This window comes from Apodemus sylvaticus, chromosome 10, assembly GCF_947179515.1.
Source record: "Apodemus sylvaticus chromosome 10, mApoSyl1.1, whole genome shotgun sequence".
NCBI lineage: Eukaryota > Metazoa > Chordata > Mammalia > Rodentia > Muridae > Apodemus > Apodemus sylvaticus.
The window spans coordinates 70,259,455-70,284,250 of record NC_067481.1 but is presented as its reverse complement, the minus strand read 5'-3'; the positions used below and the strand labels follow the sequence as shown (position 1 = coordinate 70,284,250).

The window sequence follows — 24,796 nt, the reverse complement described above, 5'->3', positions numbered from 1 at the left end:
TAGGGTCTGTGTATACAGTTTAACAGAAATGTTATTTCTATGTGTGGTAAGTGATTAGTACATTCAAATGTTCCTTTTCCTGCTGTTACCCCAGGGTGGCATAACTCACTTACTCCTTTCTACCCTCAGGTGGCTGAGGTTTTACAAAGGAATGGTTCATGAAAACCAAATAGGACATAAAAGGACTATGTAGAGTAGGTATATTCATAAAGCAGTTTCTGATTCTACTGTGTCTCATTATACTTTGTAAGACACAGAGACCTATGTCTCCTCTCTGTCTGTATGAGCTGATTATCCAGAAGACCTTCATCAGATCTCTAGAAGCAGCAACCAAGCCCATAGTCAGGCAGGTCATCAAGTATGTAGAGACTGAGTAAGAACCTGTGCATAGACAGTTCTGTAAGGAAGAAGCTGCTAGATCTGATTGTGGTTTGTGCTTACTGTGGCTTGGAAAGAAATATTATGGATAAAAATATCCCAAGAAAAATTCACTCTTTTCTTTTCTGGAACCTGCTATGTAGGCCAGGCTGAGATTGAGATCCACCTGCCTCTGCCTCCCAAGTGCTGGGATTATAGGTATACACCACCATACCAGTCCTCAAAGCTATTCTTAAACTGGTGTAAATTCTTTTCTCTGTCGTCTGTCAATAAGTGGCTGACAGTTGAGCATGATGTTTCTAAGTGTGGACCTGACATAGGTGTTTTTAGAAGTTTGAAGAATTCTCTTCAAAAAAGGTTTCAGAAATTATTCTTAAATATTTCAAGACCGCATCAAGACAGCCAGGCATACCTGTCTGTAGTGGTACATACCTGTAATACCAGCACTCAGCCAGCTGAGGCAGGAGAATGTGACATGCGTTCTAGGTCATCCTTGAGGATATAGCAAGTTTGTGGCCACTTAAAACTGCATAGTAAGACCCTTCCAAAAAGAAAAGAAAAACCCAACCACACCTCAGTGCCTCTATTTCCATAAACAGGTGCATGCTAGTGGCCTGTGGGTGAACCGAATTTCTGTTGTACAAGTCCATTATTCATCTGTTCTCAGTTGCTGTTTAACTTTGTAATTAGTTTTTTTCTCATCACCAGTAAGGTAAACCTATTTCATATTTATATAAGGAGAATTTAAACAAGAACTTAGAAGCCAAGAGCTGGGAGATGGCTCAATCAATAAAGCACCTACTTTATGAATACCTAGGTTCACCCGTAGCACGATGTTAAATCTCAGGCATGGTAGCACATTCATAATTCTGGGACTGGGGACGAGAGAGACAGATCACTTGGGCCAATCAATCAGCTGCTCCTCAGGGAGAGCACCACTTAGCTTGACACACACAGGCACGCATGCATGACCACTTAGCTTGACACACACACACACACTGACACACACAGGCACGCATGCATGCCCTAGTGGTGCAGGGTAAGCCAAACAACCTGAACATTCCTTCATCTTGGAGCCCGGCATGTACCAGAAACAGTGCTTTATAAAGGTGTCCTTAGATCCTGTGTATGTCCTATTTGGTTTTTACTGAGCTTTTTTAAATTAAAATCTCCTGAAAATTCTAAACATTATTTCTTTTAAGGAATGGTTCAGATTACCTGATATTGTTGTCATATTTGTCTTTATAATTCTTACCAATATGGCTTGCTTTCAGCATTTTTGTCAGCATGTTCTGAGCAAGGTAATATTTATCCTCTTGTCTTGTAGTAACAAACAGGTGTAGTAATAAACAGGTGTTTATGCTGTACAGTAGCTATAACTCCATAGTTTATTTTTTTTAAATGTTACTATAGTTAGATGTTGTCAAGATGATAAAATTTTAAATTAGTGAAATGTTATGTAAACCAAGCTAATTGTGACTAGTTGAAAAGAATTAATTGACCATGTCAGGGTTTTTGCATCTCTCCCTCCAGTTGGCAGTATCCTATCTGATCACAGCATCCTGCTGCGTCTCTCAGGGTCTTCCTCATCCCCTCCCCGTGAGCCCAGCACCAAGATCAGTGGCCAGAGCTGCCCCGGAATAGGTGGGGTTTACTTGCAAAAGAAAATCCTTCAGATTACTGGGAGCACAGCCAAAAGAACAGACAGGACCAAGAAGGCCACTGAGGAGAATAGAGACAGGACAAGGTGTGAGGACACTACCAGGAGAAGGATGACATCCCCGTTTAGAAGATTTAGGGAGAGAACGCTTTCAAGGGAGAGACTAGTCAACAACCAAAAAGAGGATGCACATCACAATCAAGCTACAGACAGCTGTGAGAAAGTGAAGGGTGTTGGAAGCAACATCACAGATGAGAGAGGCAGTGCCATCTACGACTCGAGTAGCCAAAGCCACAGTACCGCGCTGAGCTGCTTCTGTACGCGGCTCAAGACTAAACGGAGAAAGACTCTCTGAAAAGTTTCTTTTCTAATATTAGTGTTAAACTTGTTTAAAGTTATTCATGTAAATGTAGCTCGAACTCAGACATTGGGCAGACAATGTAGTAAGTACTATTAAGCATTTTATGCTTACTGTAGCTCCTCTAACAACAAAGAAATACTGATTTACTGTGTCTCACTTGTACATATGTTCTTTGACCACTGTGTTGAGTTAGTAAATTTTATCCACTTGTTTTCTGTACTTTGCTGTATTTTCTTCTGATAGCAGCTGAGACTGAGTGAAATTATCAGAGAAAGCTTCTTAGGAAGCTGTTTGTAATCTTACTGCCTCAACTTTGGGGCTGTTACCCCAGCAGGTTCAGAATCATCTGGAAACTTTTAAGTAAAATTACCATGTCCACCCCAGATCTTCTCTTAAACTTGAATGGGTGCCAGATATGTATTAATGTAATAAATGTTGCAGTCAATTCTTAGCATCAGCTACCTTTGAGAAATTCTGGTTTAACAAACATAAGGATAAAACCGATGTGAAAAAAATGAAGCAAATCTATTCAGTACAGTGAAAAAGCAGTGGCTGTTAACTGGTTTGATTTTTCATTTGACATATTTATTGTCTTGTTCTTCTTAAAAACTGGATAATCATCTCATGGCTTTGGAGACACTGACAGTGAGCCCAAACACAAGGCCATGTGGTAAAAGTCAGAAGCACTGGCTTGTCTGTCTTACTGGGTTGTTGGCCCGTAAGCCCGAGGGTAAATCACACTTACAGATCTTGATTTTTCTGTAAAATGTTCAATGGCAACTCTCAAAAATGTTGCTTCACAGCCATTTTTTCTTAGTGAATTTAGTCACACGTGCCCAAACCCTTAAGGCCTAAGGAGACACTAACACTTAGCTATTTTCCTCTTTGTGTTACTGGGCATCAGGAACATACAGGAGCCTTCCATTTTTTTTCTTTAGTGATGTTTTGAGAATTGATCCAAAAGTCGTGTGACCTGTCTGTCACACCTCACTCTGCAGTGTGAACAAGAAGGCATTGTTGCTTCTAAAAGACCAGCCCCTTGTAGAGCTGCTACAGCATTTTCTCTTATTTTGAAACCAAAGTATGATTTCTTGCTCTTATAGACCACTTTGTACATTTAGCTGTCATACTGTGGATGTGGTTTTGCATCCTTACCTTACTCTATCCCTACCCTTTATCCCTCCAAAAGACAGGTCTTCTGTAGCCATGCATTACGCTCAGCTATTTAATTCTTAACAAAATTAATCATGTCCAAATCTATAACAATTTGTTTAAAGAAACTGAAACAAGTCTAGGAAGACCTTTAAATGTGGGCACCTGGATCCCTATGCCCTGCATCTAGGTAAAAATCCATCGTGCACTAGATTACCCTAGCATGGCTTAGTGGGCTAGAGAAGAGAGCATACCTGGGCTCTCTGACTAGCCAGCTGATGATTACAGATTCAGTGTCTTAAAGGAAGAATAAGGTAGAAAGCAATCAAGAAAAACATCTTTCATAACCTCTGACTTATATACATACCCACATGAACAGAGACATACTCCACTAACGTGTGTGCATGCACACAGAAACAGCTGGAGCTCTCACTGGTAGAGTCTTTGCCCAACCTATAAAGAATACCTGAATTGTATTCTTAGAATCACTACAAATAATTGGTTGAAATAGTGCTCCTATGTTTGGGAAAAGACTTGGGTAGAGTAAGTAGAATATCTGAGGTAAGTGTATGCACTTTGAAGATTTCCAAGTACAGTTCTTTGAGCCGCCTATTGCTTCCACAGGGTGGGCCATGAAATATTTTATGTCAAAGAAGGGGATAGAGTTAAAACAAGGTTGAAAATTGTACTATGGGTACTTGTTAATGTTTATAATATATTCATTGCTCTTGTTTTACTGAAAATTTGAGAAAGTATGTGACTCTGGGACAGTAATACTAGATTTTGACATTTTTTTTCTGCAATTTGGAGTTCTGTGGGTTATGGGTGGTATGGGAATAGCTATATGGGAAAAGGAATGGAGAAATTGCCATCCTTACATCCTCAAGCCTGAATCCTGGCATTTCCTCCTACTTTGGTTTGGTTTGGTTTGCTTTGCTTTGCTTTGCTTTGCTTTGCTTTGCTTTTGCTTTTGCTTTTGCTTTTGCTTTTGCTTTTGTTATTCATTTTTTTCTTGGTCTTCCATGACTGCCCCTGTATGTCCTCTTATTTTGAAGTTTGATTGGTGTTCTTTTCTCATTCAGGTTATACACTCACACCATCAAGTAAATGTGACAACTTGTCTGACTCCAGCCACAGTGAAATCTCCTCTCGGTCCAGCATTGTGAGCAATGGTTCTGTTGACTCCATGTCTGCAGCTGGGCAGGATGAACGCTGTCCCACCCACAGCCTAGCAGTTCCTGAGCCCACAGGGGCATTGGAAAAGACAGATCACCCTTCAGGGATCTCAGACCACAGTCAGCTTGCTCATGGGTAAACATCTATGTCTGTGTTCCTATCTCAAAAGTAGAACCAGTATGCAGCATAGAGAGCCTGACTTGCACCCTCCCCAGGTAGTGTAGGTATATGGCATACTGTGTAAGAGTATGAGGCTATATTTATTCCCTTTTTACATACTGAGTACAAAATCCACCTACTTGAAAGATATACAGGTACCTTTTGGGGGGGGGGTAGGGTTTTTTTGTTTGTTTGTTTGTTTGTTTGTTTGTTTTTTGGTTTTTGGCTTTGGTTTTTACGAGACAGGGTTTCTCTGTATAGCCCTGGCTGTCCTGGAACTCACTCTGTAGACCAGGCTGGCCTCCAACTCAGAAATCCACCTGCCTCTGTCTCCCAGAGTGCTGGAATTAGAGGTGTGAGCCACTACAGCCCGGCTTCCCTTTTTTTATTGTTTTAGTTTGGTTTTTGGTTCTTGAAACAGTTTCTCTGTGTACCCTGGCTGTCCTCGAACTCACAGAGATCCATCTGCCTCTGCCCCCCCCCCCCTCCGCCTCTGCCTCCCTACTGCTGGGATTAAAGGAATGCCTCTGCAGCCACCTGGTAGGCCCCTTTTGTGTGCGTCTGAACTGTTTATTCAGGTTCCTTTCTGCCGTGCATCACATCTAAGAACACCTTGCGCCTGCTGTTGTTACTGTGGCTCCTGGAGAAATATTGTACTATACAGCAGACTCCAGGCCAGCATGTCTGTCCGTACAGCAGACTTCCAGGCCTGCATGGATGTCCAGATGAGTGCAGGACCTAGGAAAGTAGGACCAAGCCTTGGTCTGAATCCCCATGTCTAGCCTTTGACATTGAGATTATGTTGTCTTCCAAAAACAAAAAACAAAAACAAAAACAAAAAAAACATTGACATTCAAGAAAAGCACAGTTGATTCCATCCCTCCTTTAAAAAAAAAAAAGTGGGGCGGTGGTGGTACGCCTTTAATCCCAGCACTTGGGAGGCTGAGGCAGGCGGATTTCTGAGTTCAAGGCCAGCCTGGTCTACAGAGTGAGTTCCAGGACAGCCAGCGCTACACAGAGAAACCCTGTCTCGAAAAACCAAAAAAAAAAAGTAATAAAGAAATGCCTCATCATGTCTTCATAAGCATATTTAATTTATATGCTTACAGATTTTGTATTATGGTATGTTCGTAGCTATTAGTGGCAGCATGCATGCTGCAGGTTGAACAGAAAGGGAGCCTTAAATATATAGAAACCATCTCTACCCCAGACTATACAGAAGCAGACCTTTGGCTACATGGAGCCCATGTTTGGAAACCTTGCTGTAAATGGTGGCATCTGTGTAGTAGGCACGTTGGGAATGGTGTTGTTGACTTTCCTTCAAATGTTTGTGAAAAAAATAAAACATGACTCCTCAGCTTAGAAATGCTGAATTTTCCACATTGGGAGAGCCATGTATTTACAAAGGTATACTTTTCCCTCCCTCCCTTCCTTCCTTCCTTCCTTCCTTCCTTCCTTCCTTCCTTCCTTCCTTCCTTCCTTCCTTCCTTCCTTCCTTCCTTCCTTCCTTCCTTCCTATCAGGATTTCTTAGCCTGGCTAAGGATTCCAGTGTGTCCTGGTGTCTTGTAGGAGGGGCATGTTCTGGGGAGTCTCCAGTCCACCACCAGATTACTCATTGCTCTTCTGTTTGTCCCCACTTTCAGGTGGATGCTGTCAAAGCCATCTTTTATCAAGGGTGTAGCTGTCTCGTCTTCTCTGAGCAGCGAAGAAATGTCTCATGAGCATGTTGTGCTGGAAGCAGCTGACAGTGGTCGGGGCAGTTGGACTTCATGTTCCAGCAGCTCCCACGACAACTTCCAAAGCCTTCAAAATCAAAAAAGCTGGGACTTTCTGAATTCTTACAGACACATGCATTTAGATGACCCTATTGCTGAAGTTGAGCCCACTGACTGTGAGCCCTGTGCCTGTCCTAAAGGCTACTCAAGAACTTGTGGCCAGTGCAAAGGCAGCCTAGAGATGACCCAGCGGAGGCAGAGCTGGGCCTCCTCCTCCTCACTGTCTGACACATGCGAGCCAAACTACGGGACAGTTAAGCGGAGGGTGTTGGAAAGTGCACCAGCAGAGGTACCTGATGGCTTGGAGCCCAGGGGTGCCACTGACCCTGCTTATAAAACTGTCACTTCCAGTACAGACAAGGGCTTAATTGGTAAGTGCAGGTTTGTTTGTGTCACTGATGCTGAGGCATTATTTGCCCCCTCCCCCTAAAAAGAGATATGGGGCCATCTTTACCAGATCTTATTCTTTCTCTCATTCTATACTTTTTTTTCTTTCTTCCACAATTTTTTGCCCCAAAATTTGTGGCTTCTGCATAGCTTTGTTTTTTTGTTTATTTGTTTGTTTTTTCTCTGTCATGCATGTCCTTGTATTTATATAAAAAACAAGAAGGGAATTGACAATAATAAACAGAAAGCACACTTATCTGCCAGATACACATGGAACGCAGCTTTTCTAAAGTTCCAGAGTACATACTCAAGCCATTAGGAGTATGAGCAGGTGAAGAAAAGATTGTCGTATTGATCTCTAAGTTGTTGGAACCACAGTTGCTATGTATACATGACAAAAATAGGTCCTCTTTTTAGGCAGAGAGACATGCTGAGATGCTGATAAAGTAGGTCTTAGCTCCACAGGCCCTGCACTCACTCCCAGGAACCACAGAGACAGAAAGAGGGCCCAGACAGTTCTGTGAACCTAGCCTGGTGCACATCACTGGGTCTCAGCTGATGTGAGAGTTGCTGTCTGGTAAGCTTTTGCAATCTATTTAGTCCTCATATTGTTTATTCCCTGAATTACATTAATACTTTCACATAATATCTCTACTTTACTATTACATGAAATGACCATCAAATGTGCTAATCTTGTAATATCTTGGATTTATTTAGGATTTTTCAGGATTCTAGGAATGTGTAAGCATAGGTCCCCCTGTGTGTTAATTTTAATATCTTTCACTTCTTGGTGATATGGGTAAATCCTTCTTCATTTTTCTCTTCTCTTAACAACTTTTCTATTGCCATATTTAGTCATGTCCGCTTGTCCTCAGATGAAAACAGGCCTGTTCTGACCTTGACATTGCATTATTTTCGAGTTTACTGGCAGAAGACTAGAAATCAATAAGAACAAAGCTCTTATTGTGATGGTGTAATAAATGTAGATGTGAGAATTATTTAATACTCCTTAAATCCATTCTGCTCGTGTGTTGGCAGTGTCTTCAATGTTCTTTGTGTAATCAACAGACAGTTGAGCATGTTTCACTCCTTTCTTCCTTGTTCTGGTGCTTTTTGAAGCTTCGTCCCATCCCAGGGGCTTAATATACACTTAACAAAAAGAAAAGTTGCCATTATTCTTAAGGTCACATTTTCTAAACTTTGGGGTTTTTTCCCTACACTTTAATCAGAAAATAGGAGTTAAACGTAAGATCCTAGTCGAGGGTGGCACATACACCTTTAATCTCAGCGCCAGGAGTCAGATGAGGGAGATCTCTGTGAGCCAGGGCTGTGTAGAGATCCTTCTCAAAACAAAAATAAGATCCCACAAAGAGTTCATCTACACTGGAAAAGGGCATTGGTGTGCATGCCTGGACTGGGAATGTGTCCACCCTGAGCACCAGAAGACACTCTGTAACCCATATGCCAATGCTGTGATTTAAAGTAGATGCTTTTCAGCCAACACAAGTGTGTTTGTGACTGATTGTCTTCAGACTTGAGGGCTTGATTGAGCTGTTGGGTGTGAGGGCTATACCTGGGGAGAGGTGTCCTATCACTGTTCTCCGGCTTCATGTAACTGTCTGCATGTAGAGCTTTCTTAAAAAATATATTAGTGTTTGTAAGAACATTTTTAGTTTGCTATCATTGTATTTAAGTGTATTCATTTCATCTGTTTTTAAGTTATATTTTTGCCATTGTGATGTTGAGTGTGGATTTTCTTTCCTTTGTTATTTATGTTTTTCCATTAACATTTCACTGCTTATTTTTTCACACCAGTGTACTGTGTCACCTCACCCAAGAAAGGTGATAGGTATAGGGAGCCACCTCCCACTCCTCCAGGATATCTGGGAATTTGTTTAGCGGACCTAAAGGAAGGACCCCACCCGCACCTAAAACCTCCAGACTATAGTGTGGCAGTACAGAGATCAAAGATGATGCTTAACAGCCTGTCTAGACTGCCGCCAGCTCTTCCCAGTAGCCACACCTCAGCCTGGGTTCCCTCGAAGATTGGATCCCAGCCTCAAAGGCATAGCTTGCAGCCGTCCCATCCCAAACTAGCAGATGTGGCTGATGCAGAAAGCGAAGCAGATGGTACGTTGACACACTGTCTCCGTGGCTCTTGAGTAGATTGTGGAGCACAAAAGGGTCTTTTCTTTGATATCTGTGATAATCTGTAATGGCTTTTAATCTCCTTAAATTTGTTTTTTTAAAACTGGGATCTAGGAATATAGCTCAGTGATAAAGTGACTAACACAGATGAGGCCCCGGGTTCAGTCTCCAGCACTACTAAAAAATAAATGTATTTATTATTCTATTGAGCCCAGCCAGAAGACCTGTGCAAACCTGGTAGCCTGAGTTCTGGCCCTCAAACCCACACAAGAAGAGACCAACAACAAAAAGTACTCCCTGGCCTCCCCACACAAACACTCTATACACACACACACACACACACACACACACACAAAATCAGGCTGCTGTCTCTATGTGCCCATTGCTCTGATGCCAGCTCAAATGGAGTATCATTATCTTTGATAATGAAACAGTAGGAGGATTCTGAGAGGTACTTGATGTCTGTTGAATAAAGTTTTACAAAAGACCGTTGTCTAAAAGACACTCTTGGCTTAGTTCCTCTGACAAGCAAAAATCTTAAGTTCATTAAGATTTTTTGTAACTGATTTATAACTGTAGCAAAAGTTTAAAAAGTAGTGTCTACACTAAAAATAAATGTTTTATCCTTCTAAACAGTATAGTAGTAAAGTGATACTTTAAAACTATCTGGGAAGATGGCTCCAAAGATCAGAATTCAGAGTCCCATGTAAAAACTGGCCAAAATCCCAGCACTAGGGAGCACAGGATCCCCAGAGCAAGCTGGCTATGTAGACTACTCAGATCAATAAGCTCCAAGACCACCAGGCAATCCTTTTCTGGGTATAGGGAATAACTAAAATAGAGAGTAATCCATCCATTAAGACATCAGATGTCAGCTGGGCGGTGGTGGCGCACGCCTGTAATCCCAGCACTTGGGAGGCAGAGGCAGGCGGATTTCTGAGTTCGAGGCCAGCCTGGTCTACAGAGTGAGTTCCAGGACAGCCAGGGCTACACAGAGGAACCCTGTCTCGAAAAACCAAAAAAAAAAAAAAAGACATCAGATGTCAACCTCTAGATCTAGTCTCCATACACATGCATACACAGCTGTACACATGTATACTTCACACATGTACATACCCATACACACATCACACATGCACGCACACCAGTACACACATATACTCATGCACACACACACATACACATATATATCACTCATGCACACTCACCTGTACACATACTCACAAACATGCACACACACCTATACACACATATCACACATATATGCACATGCACACACATCTATGTACACATATACTCACATGCGCACACACATCTGTGCACACATATACTCACACATGTACACACACCCATACACACATATGTACCTGTACACATGCACACACACTAAAAAAAATGAAACTACAGCCGGGCGGTGGTGGCGCACGCCTGTAATCCCAGCACTCTGGGAGGCAGAGGCAGGTGGATTTCTGAGTTCCAGGACAGCCAGGGCTACACAGAGAAACCCTGCCTCGGAAAAAAAAAAAAAAAAAAAAAAGAAACTACAGCAACCAGAGAAGTGACTCGGGAGGTAAAGGCACTTCTTGCCAGGCCTGATGACCTGAATTTTATCCCCAGAAGAAGAGAAGCAATTCTACAAATTGTCCTCTGACACTTCACACTTCATACATGCACAGTGGCATTTATGTACACACAAGACACACTCATGAAAAATAAGTGTGAAATAATTTTTTAATTTTGAAATTTCCAGTTTTCTGTTAGCCCTCAGTGTTACAGTCAAACCTGAGCCTTGATGGGATATCTACCAAGATTTGTTGAGATAGAGAAAGCTTCTTATGTAGCAGATAATCTTGTCTGTCATTGTTTGATCTGCATTAACAGATAGATGTGCTGGCTAATTGTGTCTTCATTATTTTCAGAAAATGAGCAGGTGTCAGCAGTCTAACCTTTGGACGGCACATTGGAGACCACTGGAAGTCAGGACCATGGAAAAGAGCTGGTGGTTCTGCAGGCCAAGGCCAACAGCTCCCTGCTGCCACCAGTGCTGAGGTTTCCACACTGGGCTCTGAGGAGGAGCTCTTCTGAGTCGTGCTTCCTTTTGTTCTGTCCCCGCAGGTGCAGTCTCCTTCCTTATCTGGGTCTTGCACCTGACCTCAGCCTAAACTTTGCACATCACTCCTGCCTTGGGACCACATTCAAGCTCAGAGTTGTCCCCCTGTATATCACTATAAGTTTATCTTTTCAAGACTCATTTAAATATTATTATTTCCAAGCCATAGCTTGGGGTAAAAGGACACATTCAAAATGTCTGCCAATACCAAGGATATTCTTGTGTATTTGAAAAGTAACTTATTATTTGAAGTATTGTGGTTTTGTTTGTTTTCAAAAGCTCTTGTTAGCTGTTATTTGTCTTAGTCTATAAAGCTGTCTGTGGTCTGAGCAGCAGATGTCATCCCAACACAGGTACAGAGATGTGGCACCATTGTAGCAGACACTCAGGTGGGAACAGGACACCTGTTCAAGTGTAGAGCAAGCTGCCAGCTCATCATGGTGTGGGCTACAGCAGCCATGGCGGTCTTAGCAATCAAGGAAAGAAGAGCAAAGCAGGAGTAGGAAGGGAGAACTCTAATTTTCAAAGAAGGAAAGGTTAACATCGAACTTGTTTCTGAAATAAACATCACGTTGCATCCAATTGTGAGGATACTGCAAACCCACTGGCAATAGCTTCTCCAGAGTTTTCTTTCTATAGAAACCCTAAGCTAACATTTCACAACTCAAGTATGAATTCCTAGTTTAAAAGAAATGTCGTAGGATCTGGAGCGATGGCTAAGATACTCTTGCAGAGCGCCCAATTTAATTCCAGCACTCGCATGGTAGCTCACAGCTGCCTGTAACTCCAGACGCAGGGTATCTAACACCATCTGACCTCCACAGGCACTGCATGCATGTGGCACGTGGACATACATGCAGTCAGAATACCCCTACATACACACAATAGTAAGAAAAAGTATCACGGATGCAATGGTGAAGGTTCCCTTGGCCTGTGCCGTGACTTTCAGCACTCAACCACATGTGCAATCATGGGACTTGAGCTCTGAGCCTCCAGAGCTCAGTCACCAAGAGACAAACTCGTATAAGAGAGAGGAGCAAGAATAATGGAGACTCCCATCCTGGAAAGGACATCCTTTGTGACCTCCCGGACATGCATTCTTCAGTATATGATTCAGATTCTGTGACTGCCTACTAAATAAAGTGTACTTTTCACATTTTTACAAATTAAGTATAACATTTGTATATATATTTAAAGGTTTTGATTTGCTTTTTAATGTAAAGGCAAATAAGATTTCATAAACTTCTGTAATTACAAAAAAAGCCAAAGCCATTGAAAGTGCACTGACCATGACAGCTTTGCTACAGAGCAGTCATGTGACCAACCGCCTTTTCTAGTTTGTACTTTTCCCTTGCTCTCTCTTCCTGTTTTTCTGTCTAATCACTTGAGAGTCAGAACAGTTCCAAATGTAACAGTATTGTGTCTTCCCACAAAATGCCTGTCTCTAGGAAACATAATGGCTGAAGAATTCCCCTGGGGAAACATTAACCCAAAAGCCTTAGACCTGAGCCCAGGTGCAGTGCGTGGGGCACAGCCTTACTGACCCTTTTAGTACAAAGTAGCCTGAGTGTCAGCTGTAGCTTGACAGCCATGCTAAACTGATCTGGCCTATGAACTGTGCTGTTTTCTGATTGTGAATCTTTTTATTCACCTACTTGCAGATTGTTTCCATGTCCAAAAAAAAAAAAAATATTTTTGCTATATCCGCCTTTTTAATCCAAGTTTGGGTACTCATTGTCACCATTTTCTACCATTGCTCCAGAAAAATGTGCTGTCTGCACAGCTTCTGCTTATCCACCAGGTCTTCAAACAGATGGACCTTTACCTGCCTTGGTCCTTAAAAATGTAAATGTCTTGCATAGAGAGTTAAGGTCTGTGGCTTTGAACCCGAGTTATGTAGCTGCCTTGGTTTTAATCGAGCTTTATCTGTGAGTGTTCAGACCAACTGATCACATTGATCAGAATAAAAACCAAATGCTTTGTGGTTTGATGTATAAGAGTACCTGAAAAAAATCATGTCTGCCTTTTTTTAGTCATGTGACTAGAGCAAGAGAAGCCTTAAAGCCCATGCCTGCTCCAGTCCCAAACCCCCATTTGTCCTTGTTACTAAAACGCACCTGCCAAGACTGTCAAAGAACGAGACTGGTAGTGCAGAGTTTTGCCAAATAATAAATTTCAACAAATTCTCATAGTAAACCATTTAGGGACTAGTGAATCCAGCCACTGCTTACAGCAAGGTTACTTGCAATCACCAGATTTCATTTCCTCTAACTGATGTCTTTATAAATGATCTTTGGAGAGGAAAATCCTTAGAGAGTATTCAAGAGGTGGCATGTTGATTACCCTCTTGATCTCTACCAAGCTGGAAGAGGAGGAGTAACCATAAGAGCCTCCTTAAATAATTACAAAGAAAGAAAAAGGAGAAAGGCCCTTAAACATTTAAAACAGTGGTTATTTGGTTGGAAACGTTCTAAAAAACATTGTGTGTGTCCTTGCAGCATTCTGTCACATGCTACAAAAGGTGGGGTCCAAGGGAGATGAGTCAGGTACATTTTCAAGTCGAACTTGAGCCCCAGTTGTCTTTAGCTTTTTTGTTGTTTAAAAGGCCTCTTTATTTTTATTGTACAGAATGAATGCAGTTGAACTTAATAGATGTTTTAAAATTGAAATGTGAGTTTATCAAAAACAAAAGCAAAATTGCACAGTTGCTATGATCAAGTAACAATTATCTGCACAACTCATTGATTGTAAGGCATCCTGTCACAAGCAATGTTGTCTCCTAGTTTTTGATGCCTCTTAAACTTATGTCTTTTAGAAAGACAGTGCCTCTGTATGCTTTGTATTTTTACTGAGTGTAAATACTTGTTATATTTTGGTTAAGAAAATGTAAGGTTATCATTTATTACCACATCTCCTAATACATCGGAACCAATAAAGAATGTGTATTAACTGTGTATACTTCCTTCCCAAATTTATAGAACCGATGGAACAGTTAACCGGGTCACTTCAAAGTGTTCAGGCTGCAGGGTGGCTCATCAGGAGATTGCTTGCCTCCCTAACATGCACGAAGCCCTGGATTGATTCCTAGACCCAATAAAAGTGGATATTACAGCATAGCTACAACCACAGCCCTGGGGAGGTGGAGGCAAGAGGACCACAATTTCAGAGTCACCTTCACTAAATAGAGAGTTTGAAGCCAGCCTAGGATACCCCAACTAAACTTAGTAAGAATGCCAACTTGGAACCTGTGTTGCCTCCCAAGTCACCAGAGAAATCTGGAGTCTTCTATTACTATCAACCATATAATCTCTGAAACTGATGTACTTTAAAAGATGTTTTTTGTTTCAAATGAAGTAACAATGGCTTTAAACCCCATTAAACTTGCTTCCTAACAGAAAAATCCTGGGCAAACTGTCACGGTTGGTACAGATGCACTTGGTCCCTAAAGAACTTGTCAGCTTGCATTCATACCAGGGCATCATCTGAAGGATGGTCTCAAATAAAAACATGGTCCCTTTCTATTGGAGACCCCACATAGTCCAGTGAATAGAGGAAGGACATCCACTGTGTAAGGATCCTTGGCAGCCAATGAGCCTGTGCAGCCTCTCTGTCCCCAGCCTTGGGCGATATTCAGGTAGCCATTTCTTTTTTGGATTCGGGTCACTCTAGTAAAGTATCTCCCAGTCGTGTGTGTGTGTGTGTGTGTGTGTGTAGGTTTTCTGGTGGGAACTAACACCTGTAGGCTTCAGATTCCCATCGCAACACAGAGGATTTTCCCAAACTTTTGCTGAAGATAAGAATGGGCAGACAGTTTCAACAGGACCCTATATGTTGGATTCTTTGGGAAATAAGTCTTTGCCATCACTTTGAGTTTGAGCTTTTAGAACTCAAAACTAACCATGTTTGCTGTCACCTACCCACCTTGTAATTTGTTAGCAGGGCTTGGTAACAAACAGTAATTCACATACTTGGGTACCTGTTGCTCATGGGTGTAGTCCATAGCACACCTTGAGAACCCACTAGAACCTTCATCCCTAGAAGCCTGTGAAGAGAATCGCTGAGAGGAGCTAGCCATCCCAAGGGTGGTCTCAGGAGCAGTCCAGCCAGCCTGTTCCTCACTCAAGGTATGCAGGTAAGCATGTAGTATGTATGTCTGATGCTTGGCCTTCGGGATACGGTTCCATGGAGTCTCCCTTGTTCTAACAGTGGTTTCCTGGGGATCCAGCTGCATACTCCCAGCCTCATGGTGCTCTTTTCCAATCTCTGCCGCACTGCACTGGCCAGTGTGTCTAGTTGGCTGTGGTCACATTGGGTTCCTTTTTTGTTGTTTAGTTTGAGTAGGGTTGCCTACAGAAGCATGAACTGCCTTACCAGTGATGACATCATTGAAGAAAGCATCTCTCCCTACTCAACAGGCCTCCATATTGATCTTAGTTTAACTTCTATAGTTGCCCCAGCATGTGATGGAGCCTTCCCCAGGTGAGTGAAGATATGGGAATGGAAAAGACAATCCATCCAACATCTATGGGAATCACTGCCAACCCCTGCAGAGCAAATGCTAAATGAGCCCAGACCACCTATCAAAATGGAGTATTTGGCTACTGAAGCTACCAGCAAAGTCAGTCACACTGCATTTGGCATGCATTTGTAGTCCGAGCCACTGGGAGATGAAGCAGGAGCATAAGCCTAATATAACAAAACTGGAAATACCAGGGTTTGGTGCTTCCATTAGGCTTGGGGAATAAGAACGTTTGCCATCTCTCCTGATGACCTGAGTTCAGTCTTTGAACCTACACAGTGAAGGGGGAGCTGAGTCCCGCAAGCTGCCCCTGACATCCATGTGCTATGGCACATGCATGCACGCACAAAATAATGTTTAAGATTTACTTTTGAAGCCGAGTGTGGTAGCGCACGCTTTTAATCCCAGCACTTAGGAGGCAGAGGCAGGCGTATTTCTGAGTTTGAGGCCAGCCTAGTCTACAGAGTGAATTCCAGGACAGCCAGGGCTACACAGAGAAACCCTGTCTGGGGGGGGGGGGGGGGGGCAAGAAAAAACAACAAAAAAAAAGCTCTTCAAAATATTACAGTCTTACTACTTGGTCTGGTAAGTCATGCATGTGTGGTTCCTACCTATTGGAATCTTGGGGATTTTTAAAGAGTGGTTGAGTGAAGTACACTGAAGCACATTTAATTCCACCACTCACTCAACTGTTGGAGGCGGGGTCTCTTGTGAGTACAACAGTTCTGGTCTACATAGAGTTCCAGGATAGCCAAAGCTATACACAGACGCTCTGAAAGAAAATAGACTTGACAAAAGAAATATGTAGTTTGTGAAAACAACAGGCTGGTAAGTAGAAAGATACCTGGGTTCACATACCTCCAAGGGAGACCATGTAAAGTGTATACCAGAAGGGCAAATGTCTACAGTGGTGGACCAGCAACCCTGACACCTGAGTCCACATAGAGGCAGAAGCAGAGACCCAACTCTCCAAAGTTGGTACCTCCCATGCGTGTGCCCGCACAATAGTCATGTTTACACAGTGCAGGGTCAAGTCTGAGGTCTAACTCCTCAGTTTGTATTAGGGCTCTTGGAGGCTGGGAGTGGATGTTTTGTAATTCATTCAGTCTTACAATGTGGGCTTCAGGTTTGAGTTTTTGCAACTTGAGTTCTTTGGCAATTGGAGAGAAGAGTCTCTCCCAGGGCATAGTTAGGAACCTTTAGGGTCAGCCAGGTGGTTGTGGCATACACCTTTAATGCCAGCACTTAAGAGGCAGAAGGAGAAGATCTTTTCCCAATTTGTTGGTTGCCGTTTTGTCCTTTGCCTTACAGAAACTTTGAAATTTAATGAGGTCCCATTTGTCAATTCTTGATCTTAGAGCATAAGCTATTGGTGTTCTGTTCAGGAACTTTTTCCCTGTGTCCTCAAGGGTTTTCCTCAGTTTCTTTTCTATTAGTTTCAGTGTGTCTGGTTTTATGTGATCACTTGGAGTTGAGCTTAGTACAAGGAGATTAGAATGGATCAATTCACATTCTCCTGCATGCTGACCTCCAGTTGAACCAGCACCATTTGTTGAAAAGGCTATCTTTTTTCCACTGGATGTTTTCTGTTCCTTTGTCGAAGATCAAGTGATCATAGGTGTGTGGACTCATTCAATTCTATTCCATTGGTCCACTTGCCTGTCCCTATGCCAATACCATGCAGTTTTTAACACTATTGCTCTGTAGTATTGCTTGAGATCTGGGATACTAAGTTCTTTTACTGTTGAGAATAGTTTTAGCTATCCTGGGTTTTTTGTTATTCCAGATAAATTTGAGAATTGCTTTTTCTAACTCTGTGAACAAAAGAACAAAACGGCAACCAACAAATTGGGAAAAGATCTTCACCAACCCTACATCCAATAGAGGGCTAATATCCAATATATACAAAGAACTCAAGAAGTTAGACTCCAGGGAACCAAATAACCCTATTAAAAAATGGGGTACAGATCTAAACAAAGAATTTTCACCTGAAGAAATTAAGATGGCCGAGAAGCACCTTAAGAAATGCTCAACATCATTAGTCATTAGGGAAATGCAAATCAAAACAACCCTGAGATTTTACCTCACACCAGTCAGAATGGCTAAGGTTAAAAACTCAGGAGACAGCAGGTATTGACGAGGATGTGGAGAAAGAGGAACAACACTCCTTCACTGCTGGTGGGATTATAAGATGGTACAACCACTATGGAAATCAGTCTGGTGGTTTCTAGGAAAACTGGACATGACACTTCGGAGGACCCTGCTATACCTCTCCTGGGTATATACCCAGAGGATTCCCCAGCATGCAATAAGGACACATGCTCCACTGTGTTCATAACAGCCTTATTTATAATAGCCAGAAGTTGGAAAGAACCCAGATATCCCTCAATGGAGGAATGGATACAGAAAATTTGGTATATAAACACAATGGAGTACTATTCAGCAATTAAAAACAATGAATTCATGAATTTTTTAAGCAAATGGTTGGAACTGGAAAATATCCTAAGCAAGGTAACGCAATCACAAAAGAATACACATGGAATGCAATCATTGATAAGTGGATATTAATTAGCCCTGAAGCTCTGAATACTGAAGATACAATTAGCATATCAAATGATTCCCATGAAGAAGGAAGAAGAGGGCCCTAATCCTGGAAAGGCTTGATCCAGCATTGTAGGGGAGTACCAGGACAGAGAAAAGGGAGGGGGAAAGATAGGAGAATGGATGGAGAGAAGAGGACTTAAGGGACATATTGGGGTGGAGGGGGGAACTGGGAAAGGGGAAAGCTTTTGGAATGTAAACAAAGAATATAGAAAATAAAAAGGCAGAAGGAGGCTGGTCTCTGAGAGGCCAACTTGTTCAAAGAGTGAATTGTAGGACAGCCCAAGACTACTTAGAAAAAATGTGACACAGAGACACCAGGTGGCGCTAGCTACATGACTGGGTTTTCTAGTTGGTTGGTTTAGTTTTAAGACCGGTAAGCCCAGCATACAGATGGCTCTCACCTCCCATTTTCCTACCACCCCTGCCTACTCCCTTCACAAATCTAATTCATTTCTTGTTTAGAGACCCACCATGTATGTCTCCATGGGTGTAAAGCTGCCTTTTGGAGCCTATTCTGCTCTATACAACTTGTACAACTAAAGACATTCAACTAAAGTGATTCTCACTCCTAGAGTCTGCATCAGCAATAGCTCTGAGGTGAAAGGAAGGTCCTATGAGCCCCACCCACCTCCCTGGCTGTTTGTTCACAGGCTGGTCTCTTGTGGCCAGCACAGATAACCACAGTTGTTCCGAGCTGTGATGTTGCCGTGTGAAATCCATATCGCTCATTCTGTGCATGCTGTGAGGGGAGGCTTCTCTGCCTACAGGTATAAGCGTGGGTGTTTAGAAGGCAGTCTATTGCTGTGTCCGTTTAGTTAACCATCAGAAATTGGATCCCTGCATGGGCCTACTATCTCCCCAGCCCGAGATTTTTCAGCCAAGCTTAGAGTACCAAGCATTGGTCCCTTGTCCACTAAAAAGTGGACCTTGAATCCATTCAGAGGTTACAGTAGCTAGAAAATGGAGACAGCCTACATGCCCAACAGCTGGTGGGTGGGTAACAAAGATGTAGTGCATATACATCCTTGTACTTTGGCTGGACAGAATTGGGAACAGTTATTCAAAGTGAGGTAAGGATGTAGCTCAGTGGCAGAGAGTTTGTATGGCATAACCAAAGCCCTGGATTTAATCCTCAATACCACCAATAAAGAGTGAAGTAACCCAGGCCCAAAGACAAATAGCACATAGCTTTAAGTTTTCAATATGCTCTATCAAAAATGGAGTACCACAGTGAGCCAGAAGATGAGGGCAGGGAACTTAGGAGAGGAGGGATAGCAGAATGTAAAATACTGTAGGTGGATGGGGTGAACCAACACAAAGAGTGTAAAGAAAGCAGCTGAAGAGAGATGTGAGGTGAGTGTGGGAGCACATGCTTTTAGCTCCAGCACTCGAAAGAAAGGCAGAAGTAGGTGCATCTCAATCTGAGGCCAGCCTGGACAACACAGAGAAACCCTGTTTTGGAAAAAGAAATATGCCCACCTGTGTAATAGCATGTCTGCTCTGTGAGTAGTGTCCAGCCAATGCAACCTGGCGGGAGGGGGGTGCAGAAGATGCTCTGGAGTTACAAGCAACTGAGAGTAGCCCAGTGTGCATGCTGGCAACCGAGCCCGTCCTCTGCAAGAGCAGTGATCACCTTTTGTTTTGTTTGGTTGGTTGGTTTGGGTTTTTTGTATTTTGTTTTTTTCAAGACAGGATTTCTCTGTATAGCCCTGGCTGTCCTGGAACTCAGTCTGTAGACCAGGCTGACCTCAAACTCAGAAATCTGCCTGCCTCTGCCTCCCAGAGTGCTGGGATTACAGGCATGCGCCACCACTGCCTGGCTTGTTTTGTTTTAAAATAAGGTCTCACTATATATCCCTGGCTAGCCTAGAACTCACTATGTAGACCAGGCTGAACAAGAAATAATGGAGATGGACCTGCCTCTGCCTCCTTAAAGGTGTATGCCACCACAATCAGCAATAATCCCGTAACCACTAAACTAGCTCTCTCTCATTTCAAACTAGATTAATGTGTCTTCTTTATGGCTTGTGCTTCTATGTAAGCATTTTCCTAGTCCTCATTCATGGCCACCTTTCATATATGATACTCAGAGCCCATGTGTGTAGTGTGGTGCAAAGTATATCTGCAGCTCACATTGGCTCTCACGTTTACTAAAAAGCCACTTTCTTCCCACCACACATCAATTATCTTTGCTGTTAAGTCAAGAATCAAAATGACTATGTACATTTATCGTTGGGGCTCTAAGTCTGCTGTGACTGTCTGGATCTTTCTTTACTCTCAGAACCACTCTGCCTCCACATACTGTGGCTGTGTTGTGTGGAATCCCCATGTGGCTGGAGAAGGCCTGCCTCTCACCCTACACTAATGCACAGGACCAGACTGGGGTCCATCCATATTACAGTCTTCCCATGCATAACTCTGTATTCCTTTATTTTTCTTTTTATTGGTTCTTTTTCTTCCTCTTTCTTTGTTCCAAATAGGCCAGCCTTGGGTTTATCACCCTTGTGCATCAGCTCCCCACCCCACAAATGGAAGACAATGTCTTTTTTTCTGTGTCTAGTTCATGGCCTTATTCTTCATGCGAAGGTTTTAATTTTATTTTTAAGTGTGTGGATGCTTTTGCCTGTAGGAATATCTGTGCACTAATGTGTGTCTGATGCCTTTAGATGCCAGAAACAGGCACTGGGTCCTTTACAGACAGTTGTAAGCCACCTTGAGAGTGCTGGAATTGAACCCAAGTTCTCTTCAAAAGTAACAAGTATTCTTAACTTCTGAATCATTTCTCCAACCTTCATGTAGACGTTGTGTAAGAGTTTGTTCCATGCCTTCACTTTGAAAAGTAGCTTATGTTTTCAGTGTTTAATTACTTAGTCTTGACAAATAGAAAACGAAATGGATCTTAAATATTGATATAGCATCTGACAGCCTTGCTCTTCTAACAATACTCGTTTAGACATGTGTCTACCTTCTTGTTATATCTACTTTGTGGTATATATAGTATAATGCTTAGAAATGATAGGGCCAGGCAGGCATGGTGGTATATGCCTTTAATCCGAGAACTCCAGAGATGAAGCTACCAGAACTCCAGGCCAACCAGGCCAGAAGGAAAGAAAAGGAGGAAAGGAGAGGGGGAGGAAAATCAATACAAAATCTACATTTGCCAAAGGGGTGTGTGTGTGTGTGTCTGTGTATGCACATGTATGTATATGTTTTATGTATATATACACATGCACATATATACATATTTTTTCCTCAGGAAGGCCCTTCTGTTTGCAGCTTTTTTAAGATTTTATTTTATGTATATGAGTACACTGCTACTGTCCTCAGACACCAGAAGAGGGCATCGGATACCATCACAGATGGTTGTGAGTCACCATGTGGTTGGGGAATTTGAACTCAGGACCTTGGGAAGGGCAGTCAGTGCTCTTAGCCATCCCTCCAGCCCTGCAGCTTTCTTTCTACACTGGCTTTCTGTACTAGTTGCTGAGCTGTCAGTGCTTTCCCTTTGTCTATTGAGATAACTGGATTTCTCCTGTGGTCTGTTGTAATACCTAGATAATACTACTCTAACAAATCAGCACAAAGTGTGGTGGCATAGGCTACATTGCTACACTTCTCTGTGGGTCTGAAATCCAGAGACCGGAGCTGTGTGTGTCTGCTGCTCTGTGGCTGAGGCCTTAACTGAAGACCACATAGCTGGAGACTCCAGACATCCCCAGGGTAGAGTGCTGCAAGTCTGCAGCTGTTTCTAGGCACAGGCCTCACCCCTGACCCAGCTGGGCTGTCACGCTTTCCCTGTCACGGAGGCCCAGTTTCAGGGACAGAAACCTGAAGGTGAGCCTGGCAAGCTGTATGGCTACAGGTTGGCTACAGCTGGGGTTGCAAGCTTGCCAGATCCTGTGGGACAAACTTCCATGGTTCCTAGTGTTGGGCTGGTGGCTATGCTGTGCCAGAATCACCCGCTTCTGACCATCTAGAAGTGGAAGTGAAGCAGGAGAAACTTGATATAATAAAGTTGACGTGCTGAAGCAATGGTTCTCAACGTCCCTAACACCGCAACTCTTTAATTCAGTTTCTTGTATTGTGACACCTAACCATAAAATTATTTCATTGCAATTTCATAACTAATTTAGCTACTCTAATGAATCATAAGTATCAGATATGCAGGACATTTGATATGTGACACACACCCCCCCAATGGGAGGTTTACTCTTAAGAAACAAATACCTAGCCTAGTGTGGCGGCACACGCCTTTAATCCCAGCACTTGGGAGGCAGAGGTGGGTGGATCTCTGAGTTCTAGGCCAGCCTGTTTTACATACTGAGTTCCAGGACGACCAAGGCTATATAGAGAAACTCTGCCTTGAAAAATAAAAATAAAAATAAAAATAAAACTTGCTTTGGAAATAAATAGTAAGTTACACAAAGTAGAACTTAGTGTGCTATTAGGATCTCTAAGTCACCACACAAACCACTTAGACATTGATCTCAGTCAAATAAGAATAGTTTATTGAATGCCACACCCCAAGACTGATCAGGGCCACATGTCAGACTTTGGAACTGACTGATGTGTCAAGATCCTATAGGGCTTTTTAAAACATCTGTGCTAAGTTATTCACCAGTCAGGATTTAGGGGTAGGGATTTCCTTAGGAACATGTCTTTTTTGGACACTTAGCCTGCTCCCATTGGTTGGGGTATTCAACTATGGCAGGGGACTTGTCTTGTCATTCATGTCTTAATGTCTCAACCAGGATGGGACTTGTCTAACATTTATGTCTTAATTTGTCAACCAGGATGTCAGTTACCCACAAACATGTCTTTCTCTGCCAAGTACCATACCAGTTCCTAGAAAATCTTAGAAATTTAAACTTTACTTGATCCCTACTCAAAATGGAAGTCTTACTCCAAATAGTTCCTTATATTGGTGCAGGTGTCTCTTTTATGTTGGGGTCCATCCCAGGGGCAGCTTATAAAAAGCAAATACCATAAAAAAAAACTCATACATGGGTATAGGAGGTGCTGCTGGGTGGTTGGTTCAGGTTCAAGCTTATTGTGGCTAATTATACAAAGCAGTTCTGACTTCTGTTATGATTGGTTTCCAAGAACAGCAAAGCACAGAACATCCTAGTAACTGCATATGAGAAAATTTCCTTATGACATAACACAAAATGGCAGGCTAGCCAGGTAACAGTTACCTAGGCCTTAACTCTAACCATGCTTTTTAGAAACTATAGAAAATTTGTACCACAACTGAGGTTTGGGGTTGCTGAGGAAGTTTCAGTTCATGTTTGTTCACTAAAATTGACTTCCAGTTGGGCTTCATTCCCACAACAGGGGCAACCCTGACTTACAGCCACCCATTAGGCCCATCCCCACAGCAAATAACATGGCTGTAAGGGGCAGTGCTATGTCACAACAGTCATTAAATCTTGACCTGGCATTTTGCCCCTGTGCTATTATCAGGAAAAGCATAATTCTCCCTGGTGGGGAGATGAACTTGAGTAACAACTATTCAACAAGAACAGCACTGGTGTACTTAAAATAATTCTGGCAATAGCTTTGCTGAATAGACCTCCATCTGTCCAAGTGTCCAATTTGTAGCCTCCAGTCTCTGTTTATATTCAAAGTGGGGCTGAAAGGAGGAGAGCAGATGTGGAGTGAATAAACCTGAAGACTACACAGCTGGCAAACACTTCTGTTCAAAGCCGGTCCCACTTTGTATCTTAGCTAGAATCCACTGTGTACTATTGTCAAAGAGATTCCCTTTCATTAACCTGAGTGTGTGGAGTGTTCGTCACTGGGAAGACGGTTTATTTCTATAGCATGTGAAGGCCCCAGCAAGATGTCCCTACACCCTGGATCCTAGTGCTGCTGGAAACAATGTTCAGCTGCATGGAAAAGAGGATCCCCAGGAAGTTGAAAACTGACAGACTCTCCAGGATACTGATCACTACTCCAGATTCTTTCAGAGATAAGGAAAAACTCAAAAGGGAAGTTGTAGGATAAGGTAAGGTGGTGAGACTGGATCCCAGGTCTCGACCCTACAGGGTCTAAGAGGGCCCTGATTAAGCCCTAAGGAAGCTTTCTAGTGAAGCTAACAGATGGGGTAGGGATGTGTGTCTCCAGAGATCCTTCCTAAGAGGGCTGACAGTCAAGTTTCCCATAGGAATGTCGCAAGTTTTGAGTGAATGTGTGAGTGAATATTCTGCCTGTATGCATGTTGCAGGGACCCCTTTTTCCAGGGTGATTAGGAAGAACTTTCTCTGAGGAAATTAGCCACCTGTTCAGTTGGATTAAGCTGGATAAGCTAGAGGCAAGCTCATGTTCACCCCTAAAGTCTGTTCCACATGTTCCCTGGAGCTGAGC

At 42.7% G+C, this 24,796-nt stretch overlaps 1 protein-coding gene across 5 annotated transcripts in view; it reads left to right on the top strand.

The window, feature by feature from the left end:
- The window catches only part of Rapgef6 (Rap guanine nucleotide exchange factor 6), a 183,335-nt gene extending 169,074 nt beyond the window's left edge, over positions 1 to 14,261 (top strand). For 3 of the 5 annotated variants that reach the window (XM_052195332.1, XM_052195331.1, XM_052195334.1), the window contains 4 exons: positions 4,634 to 4,862; positions 6,531 to 7,033; positions 8,865 to 9,179; positions 11,117 to 14,261. In XM_052195332.1, the coding sequence (XP_052051292.1) occupies positions 4,634 to 4,862; positions 6,531 to 7,033; positions 8,865 to 9,179; positions 11,117 to 11,142 (1,073 nt within the window). In that variant the 3' untranslated portion in view covers positions 11,143 to 14,261. The other 2 variants (XM_052195333.1, XM_052195335.1) reach the window with 2 other exon arrangements.
- The last annotated feature ends 10,535 nt before the right edge of the window (positions 14,262 to 24,796 follow it).